Below are 16000 nucleotides of genomic sequence, written 5' to 3'. Positions count from 1 at the left end.
CCTGCTAAGCAGGGAGCCTGATGCGGGACTCGATCCAGGGACTCCAGGATCATGACCTGAGCCGAAGGCAGTCGCTTAACCAACTGAGCCACCCAGGCGCCCCTGTCCACCTATTTACAAACCCATTTGTTCCCTCATTCAGAGGTCATGTAGACTTCTGGGTTTTCTGTGCCTCTAAGATTGTCCTAGTGATGTAGTTCCTGCTTGGGAAAACATATGCAGAAATTAACAGTTGAAAAAAATGCTTTCTGGAGGAAGTCTCTGAGTTAAGTCTCTGAGTTTATGGTCCTCTTGATTTGATAGTTATTAAAGTTCCTTTCCAGTGGTTCCTGGCTGTTTTATTTAAGCAACAGCTACTAGGGATAAATTCTTTCTCTTATGCTGTGTGAATAGTTTTAGAAATTTAGTAGAGTTCAACAAAAATGTTCTGTGCTCTAAAGGGCCTTAGATTTGTGTATGGAATGCAAAGATACACAGATAGTCAATAAAATGAGATTAAATTCAATGATGACGCTGTGCCATAGTGTCTTCTAGGAGTGCAGGAGGAGTGATTTCAGCCTTGCCTTGGGGAGTCTGGGAACTTTTCTTCAACAAGTAGAAGTAGTGGGTGTGGTAGTGAAGCCACCAGGTGTGCCTCCTTAGTAGTTAAAGTTTAAGTATTTGGAAATGACATTTTGAAATAGTAGTTGCCCCCTAATTCTGTCATAATATGTAGACTAAAGTAGCAAAATCAGTTCTTGATAAATAAGACTACATATTTCACTTATTAACATTTCTATTTATTACTAACAGTTGTAGTTTGAGGATTTTTCTCCCTTATGTTATTGGCTTTAATATTTAGGGGCTTCACCTGTGACTCCCAATACTTCTCTTACTATGGACCATTTAGTATAGAAATTCAGTAATGGTGGATAATACCAAAATTGCCTTGATTCAGTTATACTCAGAAATAGAGACATTTTTCTTGCAAGTCTTTTTTTTGTCTCATTCTAGCATGACTAGAATTCAAATGTATAGCTAATAGGTCAACCTCTTGCTCATGCATAATTGGACATTTTGTTTCTCGGTACCTATCTTGAATAATCATTTTTAACTTAGTCAATATATTGGAACCTTTTGGTGAAATTGAATTACTCAGGTAGTTAGGGATTAATCATATGCTCTTGTGTTTTGGCATGTGTGGTTATATTTAAGAGGTGTATTATTTTTTGGACTCAGTATATTTAATCAGTATGATAATTGCCTAGTTTAAAAGAGGATAAAATTTTTTTTTTTCTTTTTTAATAGCCTTTTAGGTGTCCCCATTGCATATGATAACATCAAAGTAGTGGGTGAACTGGGAGATATTTATGATGATCAAGGACACATTCATCTTAACATTGAAGCAGATTTTATTATTTTCTGTCCTGAACCGGGGCAAAAGCTTATGGTATGTATTTTTATATATATGTATATTTTTTAAGCTTTCTTTGTATACTTGTATAGTAATATAATTTGGAAAATTTTAAGAGACTTGGGAAGCAAATGGATTACTATTATTGGTTTCTAAAAATTTAAAGAAAAAAATTTACCATCAGTTCAACATTGGTAAGTTTTTAAACTCCATTCTCCTTAAACTCACATGTATGTGGAAAGAATGTGTCTCAGAATTTATTCTTTGGATAGCACCAGAATGATCTTAAGCTGTTAAAAAAAAATTATTATTAGTTTATTATTTCTCAATTACACACAAATAGTTTCTTTTATAAAGGATTCAAATCGTGTAGTAATCAGAGGAGTTGAAAATTCAAAGGGTTGTGGGACCAGGCAGGTAATGAAAGTGAATTAAGGATGAGGTCAAGGCACCTGTAATGTGCCATGGGAATAAAGGCCCTGTGGGATAGGTCTTTTAGTTTTTCAAGAGGAATCTGGAAATACAGATTTTTGTGAAGTTGACTGAACTATATATCCCATTATGCTCTGCACTTGCCTTTCTCTTCTGCCAGCAGTTCTGTGTATATGCCTTGTTGGCACATACATATAAATATATATACACGTTTATTTTTTTAAGAACTATTAACCCTTTATCGCTAATAAATACAGGTCAAATTTTATCCAAAAGGCATTTCTAATTTAAAAATTTTTCAGAATCAATTAAACAAGTATCTTGGGCCTGCCCAACTGGGATCCCACAACCAGCCTCCATGCCAATAGTATGGTTATAGTATAACTTTTCTTCTCTGATAAAGTTGGCAGATTTGTACTTAAATTCCCACACTTACCAGCTTTGTGTAAGTTACTGTAAATGTACACATAGAAATACCATACTATACAGAAAGTATGAAATGAAAAAAAACTCCGTCCTTTTACTCTATTTCCTACAATAAGGTCCAGTCTTCAAATAAATTTGGACAGTTTGTTTCAGTTTTTTTAATATGAGGTATAGTTTACATACAACAAAATACATAGATCATAGTGTGCAGTTCAGTGAATTCTGATAAGAGCATATATACCGTTCTATTTTGGAACGAGCCTCCTGCCCTTTCCAGGTCAGTCCTCTCTATTCCAGATACAACCACTGTTCTGATTGCATATATTATAAAATTAGTTTTGCTTGTTCTATAATTTCATATTAATGGACTTTTTCATTATACAGTGTTTGAAAATCTGACCTCTTTTGCTCTACATGTTTTTGCATTCATCCATGCTGTTTGGTGTGGTAGTTTATTTCTCTTTGTTGCTCATGGTATTCACTTGTATGAATGTATCATAATTTAATTGCCCATCTTTACTGATTGACATTTGGGTTGTTTCCAGTATGAAGCCATTATGAATAAAGCTGTGAATGTACGTTTTCATTTCTCCTAGGAAAAACTAGAAGCAGCATTTGGTTTTGTCTTTTAATTTAACTTACGGGCATATACTAGTTTCTCCTTATGATTTTAATTTGCATTTCTCCTTTAAGCTCTTTCATGTGTTTCAGTAAGGGGCCTATTCAAGTGCTTCCCCATTTTTAATTGGGTTTTTGTATTATTGAGGTAGAGTAGTTCTGTTTATATTCTTCCTACAAATCCTTTTCAGATAAATGTATTGAGACTCTTTTCCCCCAGTCTGTGACTTGTCTCTTAACTTGTAATGGTATCATTTCATAAACAGAAGTTTTTAATATTGATGAGGTCCAATTTGTCATATTTTTATGGTTACTGCTTTCTGGATCCTGTATAAGAAACTTGCCTACTCCTAGATTGTGAAGATAGTTTCTGTAAGCCTTGTAGAATTTTTCAGTTTTAGCTTTTCCATTTAGATATATGACCAATCTTAATTTTTGTGTGTAGTGTGAAATAGGCCCTTGAGATCCATTTTCTTATTCATATGGTTATATTCAGTTGTTCCAGAACTCTATATTGAAAAGAATTTCCTTTTCCTATTATCTTAAACTGATAGGCTTTATTGTTTTATAGCAGTTTTAGATTTACAGAAAAATTGAGTTGAAAGTAAGTCCTTCCCCCACCCCAGCGCACACAGTTACTCCTATTATTGACATCTTGCATTAGTGTGGTAACATTTGCTACAGTTAAGCTGATATTGATACATTATTTTTTTTTTAAAAAGTGTAGAATTAGTTTTCTTTATTGTACATTCTAAAACCCCTGGAATGTACCACACAATGACATGTGTCCCCCATTACTGTATTCTATAGAATAATTGGGCACTGCTCTAAAAATTCTCTGTATTTTACGTACTTATCCTTTTCCCTCTATCCCTCCTCTTGAAACCTGGCAACTATTGATCTTTTTTAGTGTCTCCATAGTTTACCTTCTCCAGAACTTCATAGTTGGAATCATATTGTATGCAGCCTTTTCAGCTTGCCATCTCTGACTTAGCAGTATGCATTTAAGGTTCTTCCATGTCTTGTCACCGGCTTGGTAATTTTTTTTTTTTTAACTGCTGAATAGTACTCCATTGTACAGATGCACTGTGGTTTGTCCAGACTCCTGATAATGACACCCAAAGAATTTTCTATGTATAAGGAGTTGCCAACATTAAACAAGGTTCTATACATGTTAATCTCCAAATTTAAAATACATGATTTAAAAAAAAATACTTCAGATGTTCATTTATATGTTATATATATTGATTCTTAGGGGAAGAAAAAACTAAGGCTTTTTTTTAAACTTTAAGCTTAAAATCATATAGCACATACTTTAGTTTTAAAGCTTCTAAAAATGTTATTGTGATTCAGTCAAAATAGCCATGCTCAAGTTCTACATATGAAGGGTAAGCTGTCTTCTGATACATTGCTTACATCATGCTAAAGTTAAAGAATGCTCTTTAAGCTTTGAAATTCAGACTGTTGATAGAAATATAATGTGGATCCTAGTTATAGAAAGCATATGCTTCCTGCCTTGAGGTCTTTTCACATTTAGGTCATATCAAAGAGTATTTTCTGCTTGGTTTCAATATGGTTATAATCTATTCCCCAGGGAATCCTGTGGCGGGAGCTAAGGAGTTTTTGTTTTTTTTATCCAGTTAGGCAGTTGATATGCAATCATTTAGTAAAGTTTGAGCTTTCTCTAAACTCTACAGTGTTCTAAAATGATGGTTTAGTATAACATGTAAATTTTAATTGAAAAACTTTTTCCATATCAAATTACACCATATTTTGATGTTTTCTCTTTGAAGATCAGTTTGAAGCTTATAAAGTTTTATTTACCTTTTAAACTCTTTGGATTTCTTGATGTTACTTTTTTCTTTTCCCTTTCCTTTCTTCCCAGGGTACAGTTAATAAATTGTCTTCCAGCCACATTGGCTGTTTAGTACATGGGTGTTTCAATGCCTCCATCCCTAAACCTGAGCAGATGCCTGCAGAGCAGTGGCAGAACCTGACGATAAACGTGGGTGATGAACTAGAATTTGAAGTATTTCGTTTGGACTCAGATGCTGCTGGAGTATTCTGCATTCGGGGAAAATTAAATACCACCAGGTCAGTTCCTAATCACATTATTTTGAATTTTGATACTTAATGATTTCTATTTAATTCTGATGATTTAGAGAATATAAGGCCCTCTTTTAAAATAAAATTAGAATATTCATGCTTCAAACCATAAAGTCAGTACTTTGTCACAGCACTTAAGATTCCTATTTACATTGAATATTCTAAAGCTCTACACATCTAACTGTTCCCTATTTTAATCAGTCTATTTTCTAGTTTAATTTTTTTAACAAAAGCTTGATCATACTGCATAACTATAAGCCTCTTATTTTTACACAGTTGAAACAAAAATTTGATTTTTGTCATTATGCCAGGTAGATAATTTCTGAATCTTTTTTGTATTAAAATTCTTTTAAGAACTGTCATCTTGAGCTTGGTTCGATGGGAGCCAAGTTTAATGGAGTGAAGGAAAAAAAAAAGCTTTGGGAATATTGCTGGTGTTAATAATCAAGGCAAAATCTAAAAAAATATTAAGACTATGGGTTAAAGTTTTAGAACAGTTGTCCAATAGAACTTTCTGTGATGATAGGAATGTGTGCTTTATTTGTGTAGTATTAAAGTTACCTCATTGAAATTACTTAGTCATACATAGCTAATGTTTCTGTATAGGACTCTGCAGTTCCAGAGAGAGGCCTACTCCACTGATCCTTGTTTTTATTTTAGTGTTAACTCTTAACTTTGAAGGTAATACTGCTTCAAGCACGGTTATGGGAAAAAAAATGAGGATTGAGAGTTAGAAACTCCATTAATTTCACAGATAATGGAAATATATATTTTATCACTTTGTCATTTGTTTAATAAGCCTGGGTGTGGTGATGTTTATTGTGACCTAATTTTTCTAAACCAAACCAAAATTTAGAAGCTACATTTTAATGGGCTAAGGGATAACAAGATAGAATATTGGAAATTTATGCCACACGTCTATATCTTGTACTGCTGTTGTTATTTAGAAAAAAAAAAAAAACACTTGGTATATTCTTGATCTCATTGTATTCTTTTTGTTTATTGCTCTGTAAATTTTTTCAACTGTTAGTTTACAAACCAAGTGCTCTGCAGTTTCTGAGGAAGTAACAGAAACTGGTACTGAAGAAATTATTGAAAAACCTCTCAAGAAGAAGAAAAAGAAAAAGAAGAAAGACCCAGAATCATATGAAGTGGAAAGTGATAACAGAGAGTTAGCAGATTGTGCAGATGCCACAATGAAGAAAGAGACAGACCTGCAGATTGATAATGTGAATGGCCTCTGGAAGGCTGAGCCAAAAAAGAAGAAAAGGCACCAGGAAGATCAGGACCAGGATCCTGTTTTCCAAGGCAGTGACTCCAGTGGTTACCAGAGTGACCATAAGAAGAAAAAAAAGAAAAGGAAACACAGTGAGGAAGCTGAATTTACCCCACTTTTGGAACACTCACCTAAAAAGAAAAGGGAAAAGTAATTTTCTTTAGTGCATTTTAAATATTCAGCTTTTTAAAGATTTAGATACAAGAGATGAATAAATGTGGGAATGGTATGAAATGCTTGTGTATTCCCGTAGTCTACAAAACAGGAAACATTTGATTAGGAGTTTTTGGTGCTTAAATTATTACAGTGATAATTACTGTAGGAAATGCCAGGATTATTAAACTGCCATTTTATTGTTACAGAATAAAAAGGTAAGAGCTACTCTTTCAAGTCTTACATTTTCCCAGTTTTTACATCTAAATTAGATAAAATTATTCCTATACTCTGAAGACTGGCAAAAGGACTTTGTAATTCAGTGTAGTTCATATCATTCAAGAATGAGTTGGAGCTTGTTTTTTTTTTTTTTTAAATAGGTTTGATCTTTAGTCATAATTTAGGTTTTTTGCTTTTTGGTTTGGTTTTTTTGGGGGGGGGGGGTCATGGCTACTACAGTGATTCTGTGGTTCAACTTAGAATGGTTTGCCAAAGGCGTTCCTGTTAAGTCTCCAGAGCTCTTAAGAACCAAGCCACTATTGACTGTGGTAGGAAACATTGTTTACTATTCTTTCCTTCCAGATGGAGGTTGATGAGAGGAGGCTGATGGACAAGGTTATTTCCTTGTACTTGTGCCTCAACCATTCTGCTTTTGCTGTATTTGGAGGAGCAGAGTCTGACTGATTAAAACATAAATGCCATTAGTCGTAGTGGGGGATTTTCTCAACTACTTTTGATGATTAGGTTAAGGTACTAAAAATTGTTTAAGAGAAAATTTCATTGAGAAAATGTGGACTTTTTTAACTACTAGAAAACAATGAGTAATGAAATAAGCTGCTTCAGGCTGATAAAGCATGGCCACATTGATTTAACAGTACCTGACCACCTGACCATGGCTATGTGTAACACATCTAAGGAAAGATGTAGTTCCTTCCATTATGGAGTGTCATTGGAGATACAGATGCACACATATAAGGAAATACAGAAAATTAGTAATTCTGGTAAGTACTAACAACAAGACTGTCTACTCACTGTTAGCCTTGTTAATATCTCTGAGTGGATGAATGGTTGAAATGAACTTCACATGGCACCTATTCTGTTTCTATTTTTCTAGTGTCCGATGTAACACTGGTCTCACATGGTTTAATTTTACTATTTAAATTCTGCTAGTAGTATATCCTGATCCGAATCTGTAATGATAGAATATAGAATTTGGGGAGTAGCAGATATTCACACGTTTGTCCTCAAGTAAATTAGTAAGACCAGACAATGGAAAGATACAGAGGAATTTCTTTTCCTACAATTTAGTGTGGGTATTGAGCCCTTAAAATATGGCTAATACAAATTGACATGTGGTATCAGTATAAAACCCAAGATTTTGAAGATGTACAAAGAATGTAAAATATCTCAATTTTGTATATTGGTGAAATTATTTTTGGTATATAGTGTGTTAAATAAAATTTATATTCAGCTTTTTTTGACTTTTTTTTTTTTTTTGCTAAAAGGTTTAAAATCTTATGTGAGGCTCACTAGTATTCTGTTGAGGATTTCTGTATTAAGGTTCATCAGAGATATTGGCCTGTAGTTTGGGGGAGGTTTTTTGGTAGTATTTGTATATGGTTTTTGGTATCAGATTAATCCTCAACAACATATTAGCAAACGGTATCCAACAATACATTAAAATCATTCACCACAGTCAAGTGATTTACTCCAGGGATGCAACTGTGGTTCAATATTTGCAAATCAGTCACATGCTACATCACATTTAGAGAAAGGATAAAAACCACATGATCTCAACAGATGCAGAAAAATCATTTGGCAAATGCAACATCCATTTGTAATAAAATCTCAACAATAGGGCGCCTGGGTGGCTCAGTTGGTTAAGCGACTGCCTTCGGCTCAGGTCATGATCCTGGAGTCCCGGGATCGAGTCCCGCATCGGGCTCCCTGCTCGGTGGGGAGTCTGCTTCTCCCTCCGACCCTCCCCCCTTTCATGCTCTCTCTCTGTCTCTCTCTCTCTCAAATAAATAAATAAAATCTTTAAAAAAAAATGCCTATAAAAAAAAAATAAAATCTCAACAATATAGGTGTAGAGGCAACATACCTCAACATAATAATGACCGTATATGAAAAACACAAAGCTAATCTCCTACTCAATGTTGAAAGGCTGAATATTTCCTCTAAGATTAGGAACAAGACAAGGATGTCCACATTCACCACTTCTATTCAACATAGTACTGAAGGCCTCATTTTCTTACACCATACACAAACACAAGACAAATTAAACACCTAAGTGTGAGAACTAAAACCGTAAAAATCCTGGAAGAAAACAGGTATTAATTTTTTGACATTGGCTCTAGCAACATTTTTATAGGGATATCTCCTCAGGCAAGGAAAGCAAGTTAAAATTAAACTAGTGGGACTACATGAAAATGAAATGCTTTTGCACAGCAAAGGAAACCAACAGAACAAAAAGACAAGCTACTGCATAGAAGGTATTTGCAAATGATACATACAGTGAGGGGTTAATATCCAAAATATATGTAAAGACCTTACACATTTCAACACCAAAAAAAAAAAAAAAACCAAAAAATCCCCAAATAATTTAAAAAGGGGGGGTGGCAGAGGACCTGAAGAGACTTTCCCAAAGCAGACATTCAGATGGCTAGCCAAAAGACACATAAAAGATGGTCAACATCACTAATAATCAGGAAAATGCAAATCAAAACCACAATGAGCTCTCACCGAACACGGGTCAGAATGGTTAGAATCAAAAAGAAACAAGTGTTGGTGAGGATGTGGCAAAAAAGGAACCTTCGTGCACTGTTAGTGGGAATGTAAATTAGTGTAGCCACTGTAGGGAAACTAATTTCTGAAAGAAAAATAGAGAAGGACTTCAGGGAAGATGGTGGAGTAGGAAGATCCTGAACTCACCCTTTCCAAGGGACACACTGAGATAACAGCCACATGAGCAAGCTAACTCAGAAAATGACCAGTAGAATAGACTTTCCACCATTCATGGTAGATAACAGGCCACATCTAAAAGGGTAGGAGGGGTGGAGACATGGTTGAGAATTAAGCCCTCAGACTAACCAGTAACGGTAGAGATTCCACACAGGGCATTCCAGGCACAGGGGACCTGCACTGGTCAGACAAGTCCCCTTAACCTTTGTCTTTGAAAACCACAGGTGCTTAAATTTGTTAGTTTTACAATCATCAGGGCTTAACGCCGAGTACTTAAAATTCACATACCTAGCTTCAGGAGAGCTGAGGGCCATACGAAATTGATTCCCTGCCCTTAAAGGCCCATAACCTGCCTGAGATACAGCATAGAAGCAGCAATTTGAAAAGTGCTTGGGGTATACATGAAGAGTTATTTACTAATCTCAATGTGTCCTGGAGGGGCAGGGACAGACTTCTCCAAGAACAAAATATTTGACAGGTACCATTTCCCTCCACCCCCAGGCTAGACAGCCAGACACTTGTTAGAACAAGTATACTCTCCATCTATCTTGCTAAGACTTCATGCTCCACCCCCATGTTCTGCATATCTGCCCCTTCCAACTCATCCCCTTTGGCAGGTGTCTCCAGTGTAGCTTCTATCTCAGCACACCCTGCAACCAGCCCCAGCAGGAACTGGCAGCACTCAAGTGAATCCTGTCTCAAGGAGAGGGGAAGATAACCACACACACTTGTAATGCCACAGTCCCAGCAGACAGGCTGGGAGCAGGCATTGGGCCTGACTGCAGGCCCTGGCCTACCAACAAAAGCCTCTCAGGGTACAAGGAAGTGAAAATGCTTTGCATGTCCATGAAACTATAGCCCTGGCAGAAGGGCTGAGGGTAGGCATCTGGTCTGACTGCTGACAGCATCCAACTGTAGGACCACTGTGGCCCCTGCACTGGCCCTTTAACAGCACAGGGACCAAACTAGTGTACCCACAACAGGCAAAGTAGCCTATTGCAACTGACTGCAACTGAAAGCAAATGTAGGTCACTCACAACAGTAGGGCAAAAACAACCCACATAGGAGACAGTGCTGAAGTACCTGGTCCTGGTGAACAGGGGGTATTGTGCAACAGGGCACCCCAGGAACTCTTCTTCCTAGGGCCACATCAAGAGCAGGAGACATAGCTGACTTCCCTAATACTTAGAAACAGAGTTAGACAAATGAGAGGAATGAGCCAAATGAAAGACCAGTACAAAACCACAGCAAATGAACTAAATGAAATGGAGACAAGCAATACACCTGAAAGAATTTAAAGTAATGGTCATAAAGCTACTCAATGGCCTTGAGAAAAGTGTGGAGGATCTCAGTGAGATGTTCATAAAGGGATAGAAAATAGAAAAACCGATGAACTCAACTGAAATTAAAAATACACTAGAGGGAATTAGTAATAGACTGGAGGAAGCATAATGGATCAGTGACATAGAAGAGAGAGTAATGGAAATCAACCAAGCTAAAGAGAAAAAGAATAATGAGAACAGATTAAGGAATCTCAGCAACATCATCAAGCATAATAACATTTGCATTATAGAGATCTCAGAAGGAGAATAGAGAGGCAGGCACTAAAATTTGAAGAAATAATAGCTGAAAATTCCCTAATCTGGGGAAGGCAGCAGACCTCCAGATTCAAGAGGCATGGAGAACCCCAACCAACCTAACCCAAGGAGATACCAAGGCATATAGTAATTAAAATAGCAGAAAGTACTGATAACGAGAATTTTAAAGTTAGAAGAGAAAAGTCACATACAACCAAAACCCCATAAAGCTAGCAGGTAAGTTTTCAGCATAAACTATAGACCAGAAGGAAGTGCCATGATACGTTCAAAGTACTGAAAAGAAAAAAAACAACCAAGAACATACTACTCACCAAAATTCTCTATTAGAATAGATGGAGCGATGGTTCCTTAGACCAACAAAAGTTAAAGGAATTCATCACCAATAAATCAGCCTTACAAGAAGTGTTAAAGGGAATTTTTTGGGAAGAAAAGCCATAATCAGGAGTAAGAAAATTATAAAAGGAAAAACTTCACAGATAAATGCAAACAAAAGTAGATTAATCTCTTTAGTACGGAGGTTAAAGCACATATGCAGGAAAATAAATTTTATCTAGAAAATCAGTCAAGTGTTTCACAAAATAAGAGGATGTCAAGAATGACATCATATACATAAAATGTGAGGAATGAGTAAAAAATGCTTTGAGAATGGGTTTAAACTTAAGCAGCCATCAACTTAAAATAGACTACTATACACCTAAGTTGTTTACGAACAACAACAAATTGAAAACCTGTAATAAAGAAAAGGGAATCCAAAGTAAACGGATGGCAGCAAAGTAAGAGGACCGTAGGCTCACCTCGACCTACAAATATAATTAAGTTAACTATCAAATCATCCCAAATACCCCAGAAACTGACCTGAAGACTGGCAGAACAAACCACAACTAAAGGGAGACAAGAGGCCATATCAAAGAAGGTAGCAAGTAAGGAGATGTGGCTTGGGAGAAAAATGGATCATGGCTGCTACAGTGGGGAGGAAATCACTGTCATGGACAAGGGAGAGATAGACTAGCACATGGGAGTGCAGGGGAAAACAAATCCCCACAGCAATTAGCTTGGAAAGCCTCTAAGAGGGGCTGAATTTCCTGAGTTATTGCAACCAGCAGGGCTTAATGCATTGAGTTCTAAAGGTCAGGGGGCTTGCCTCGGATAGACCCCAAAGGGCACTGCACTGCTCTTGGAGAGAAAACAGGGCACACAGCCCACAGACATATAGCATGGAAACAGTGATCTGAAGAGTGCCTGGGGCACAGTGGGGAGGTTTTTTGCTTCTATCAGAGTGTGTTCCAGGCAAACATTCATGGAGAGACTCCTCTAGGAAAAAAGGAACTGGCAGGTGCCATTTCCCTTTTCCACTACTTAGCATAAGCACAGACCACTTGGGGGAACCAGCTCAGTGCCATCACTTGCTACCAAACTTGGTTACACCAAGTCCCAGCCTCCCATGCTGTAGTGGAACTGCCCTTCCCAGTCATACTTGCCTCAGTCCCAGTTGTGCCCCCCAAGCATTAGTCCAAATCTCTTCCAACACCACATTTCCCAACTGGGAGTTTTGCAGGGCCTTGGTTCTGGTGGCAGTGGTGATAGGTCTTATTTCATAAGCAGACCAGAGCACACCTAGTTACAATGTGCCAAATTCAGGCCAGGGACCAAACACTGCCCACAACAGGCCGACACAGCCTCTGCGGAGGGAAGGTTTAAAGGAAAAGCCAGCCAAGACAAAATAGCACAGCACAGGCAGCAGACATTGCAGACAATGCCAGAAGCACCAGAGAACAGGGGTCCCTACACAGCAGGACACTATAGGACATCTTCTTAAGGCTATTACCCTAAAGAACAGGAGACATAGCTGACTTTCCTAACACAAACAGGCACAGAGACTTAGACAAAATACGAAGATAGAGAAATTTGTCCCAAATGAAAGAACAGGACAAGGCCACAGAGATCTAAGTGAAACATATAAGTAATATGCCTGAGGGAGTACTTAAGCAATGATCATAAGGCTATTCACTGGACTGGAGGAAAGAATGGAAGGTATCAGTGAGACCCTTAGCACAAAGATAAAAAAAAAAAATCAGAGATGGGGCGCCTGGGTGGCTCAGTTGGTTAAGCGACTGCCTTCGGCTCAGGTCATGATCCCGGAGTCCCTGGATCGAGTCCCGCATCGGGCTCCCTGCTCGGCAGGGAGTCTGCTTCTCCCTCTGACCCTCCCCCCTCTCATGTGCTTTCTCTCATTCTCTCTCTCACAAATAAATAAATAAAATCTTTAAAAAAAAAAATCAGAGATGAAGAGTGCAATAAATGAGATTAGAAACATGCCTGATGCAATAAATAGCAATCAAAGAAGCAGAGAAATGAATTAATGACCTAGAAGACAGTAATGTAATTAAGCTGACCAAACGAGAAAAAAGAAAGGCAAAATGAGAATAGACTTAGGGAACTCAGTGACTCCATCGAATGTAGTAACATCTGCATTATAGGAGTCCCAGAAGAAAAGAGAGAAAATTTTCTTTTAAGAGATAATAGCTGAAAATTGCTAAAATGGGGGAAGAAAACATATATCCAGATGCAGGAGGCACAGAGAACCCCCAGCAAAATCAACAAAAGCAGACCTACACCAAGACATATTATCATTAAAATAACAAAATCAAGTGATAAAAAATTTTAAAGGCAGCAAGGAAAAAGACCATTATATACAAGGGAAACCCCATAAGGCTCTTAGTGGATTTTTTAGCAGAAATTTCAAGCCAGAAAGGACTGACGGGGTATATTCAAAGCGCTGAAAGCAAAAAAGTCTGCAGCCAAGAATACTCTATCCAGCAAGGTTATCATTCAGAATAGGAGATAGTTTTCCAGATAAACAAAAACTAAAGGAGTTCATGACCAGTAAACCAGCCCTGCAAGAAATAATAAAGGGGACTGTGAGTGGAAAGGAAGGACCAAAGTGACAGCATGAAGGTAGGAAACACAACAGCAGTAAAAATGAGTATTTCTCTAAATAATCAGTCAAGGAACTCACAAAAGGATGTAAGCTATGACAATATATACCTAAAATGTGGGGAGGAGAGGAGTAAAGAATGGTTTTAAACTTAAATGACCATTAACTTAAGATAGACTGTTCTGTCATACAAATGGAAGCCAAAAGAAAGCAAGGTTTTTGCAAAGATCAATAAAATCATGAACACTTGAAACAGACTCCTCAAAAAAAAAAAAAAAGACTCAAATTCAGAAACAAAGGAGAAGTAATAACTAACACCAAAGAAATAAAGGATAAGAGATTATTATGAAAAATTATATGCCAACAAATTGGATAACCTAGAAGAAATGGGTAAATTCTTAGAAATATCTAACTTTCCAAAACAATGAGGGATAAAAATTTGAACAGACTGATTACCATTGAATGAAATTGAATCAGTAATCAAAAAACTCCCAAAAAACAGAAGTCCAGGACCAGATGGCTTCTCAGCTGCAATGTACCAAACGTTTAAAGAAGAGTTAACACCTATTCTCAAACTATCCCAGAAAATAAAGGAGTAAGGAAAGCATCCAAATTCATTCTATGAGGCCAACAATACCTTGATACCAAAACTAGATTAAGACACCTCAAAACAAATATAGGCTGTTATCTTTGATAAACATAAATGCAAAAGTGCTCAACAAAATATTAGCAAACCAAATCCAACAGTACAGTTACAAAAAAAAAAAAAATCATACCACCATCAAGAGGTATTTATTCCAGAAATGCAAATCAGTTAATGTGATATATGACATAACGAAGAGAAAGGATAAAAACCATTACGATCATCTCAAGAGACACAGAAAAGTCATTTGACAAATACAACATCCATTCATAAAAACTCTCAACCACGTAGGTTTAGAGAGAACATACCTCAATATAATAAAGATCACATATGAAAAACCTACAACTAACATCATACACAATGGTGAAAAACTGAACACTTTTCCTCTAAGATCAGGAACAAGGCAAGAATGTCCACTTTCACCACTTCTATACAATATAGTACTGGAAGTCCTAGCCATAGCTTCAGATGAGAAGAAAACCTATCCAGGGGCACCTGGGTGGCTCAGTCGTTAAGCCTCTGCCTTCGGCTCAGGTCGTGATCCCAGGGTCCTGGGATCGAGCCCCACATCGGGCTTCCTGCTAGGCGGAAAGCCTGCTTCTCCCTCTCCCTCTCCCCCTGCTTGTGTTCCCTCTCTCACTGTGTCTCTCTCTGTCAAATAAATAAATAAAATCTTAAAAAAAAAAAAAAAGAAGAAGAAAACCTATCTAGATTGTTAAGGAAGAAAACTTTGACTACTTGCAAATTACATGTTACTTTATATAGAAAACTCTATAAAAAGCTACCAGAATTGATAAATGAATTCAGTAAACTCACAGGATACAAAATTAATATACAGAAATCTTTTGTATGTCTATATACCAATAATGAAGTAGCAGAAAGAGAAATTAAGAAAATCCCATTTACAGTTGAACCAAAAATATTATAATACCTAGCAATAAACTTAACCGAGGAGGCAAAAGAGCTGTACTCCTTAAAATGTCCATACTACCCAAAGCAATCTACAAATTATACTCCCTACCAAAATACCAATATTTTTTCCAGAGTTAGAACAAATAATCCTAAAATTTTTATGGACCAACAGAAGACTCTGTATAGCCAAAGAAATCTTGACAAAGAACTTGGAGTCATCAAAATCCCAGATTTTAAACTATACAAAGCTGTAGTAAATCAAAACAGTGTAATACTGGCATAAAAATAGACAAATAGATCAACAGAACACAGTAGGGAGCCCAGAAGTAATTTCATGCTTATATGGGTCAATAATCTATGTTTAAGGAGGCCCGAGTGTACAATGGGGAAAAAACCAATCTCTTCAACAAATGGTGCTGGGAAAACTGGAGAGCTACATACAAAAGAATGAAACCAGAGCACTTTCCTACAGCATACACAAAAATTAACTCAAGATGGATTAAAGACCTACATGTGAGACCTAAAACCATAAAACTCCTGGAAG

At 36.9% G+C, this 16000-nt stretch overlaps 1 protein-coding gene across 2 annotated transcripts in view; it reads left to right on the top strand.

The window, feature by feature from the left end:
* POLR1F (RNA polymerase I subunit F) overlaps window positions 1-16000 on the top strand; it is a 138284-nt gene that overhangs the window by 21310 nt on the left and 100974 nt on the right. Inside the window, exons 2-4 of one of the 2 annotated variants that reach the window (XM_035020710.1) lie at window positions 1288-1429; window positions 4755-4963; window positions 6006-7380. In XM_035020710.1, the coding sequence (XP_034876601.1) occupies window positions 1288-1429; window positions 4755-4963; window positions 6006-6405 (751 nt within the window). In that variant the 3' untranslated portion in view covers window positions 6406-7380. Of the gene's footprint in view, window positions 1-1287; window positions 1430-4754; window positions 4964-6005; window positions 7381-16000 lie in introns of those variants that run through there. The other variant, XM_035020711.1, reaches the window with a different exon arrangement.

The sequence above is a fragment of the Mirounga leonina genome, unplaced genomic scaffold (genome assembly GCF_011800145.1).
Source record: "Mirounga leonina isolate KUSES-001 unplaced genomic scaffold, KU_Mleo_1.0 Mir_174, whole genome shotgun sequence".
Classification (NCBI taxonomy): Eukaryota; Metazoa; Chordata; class Mammalia; order Carnivora; family Phocidae; genus Mirounga; species Mirounga leonina.
The sequence above is the reverse complement of the archived record's forward strand: the minus strand, read 5'-3'. Positions and strand labels throughout refer to the sequence as shown.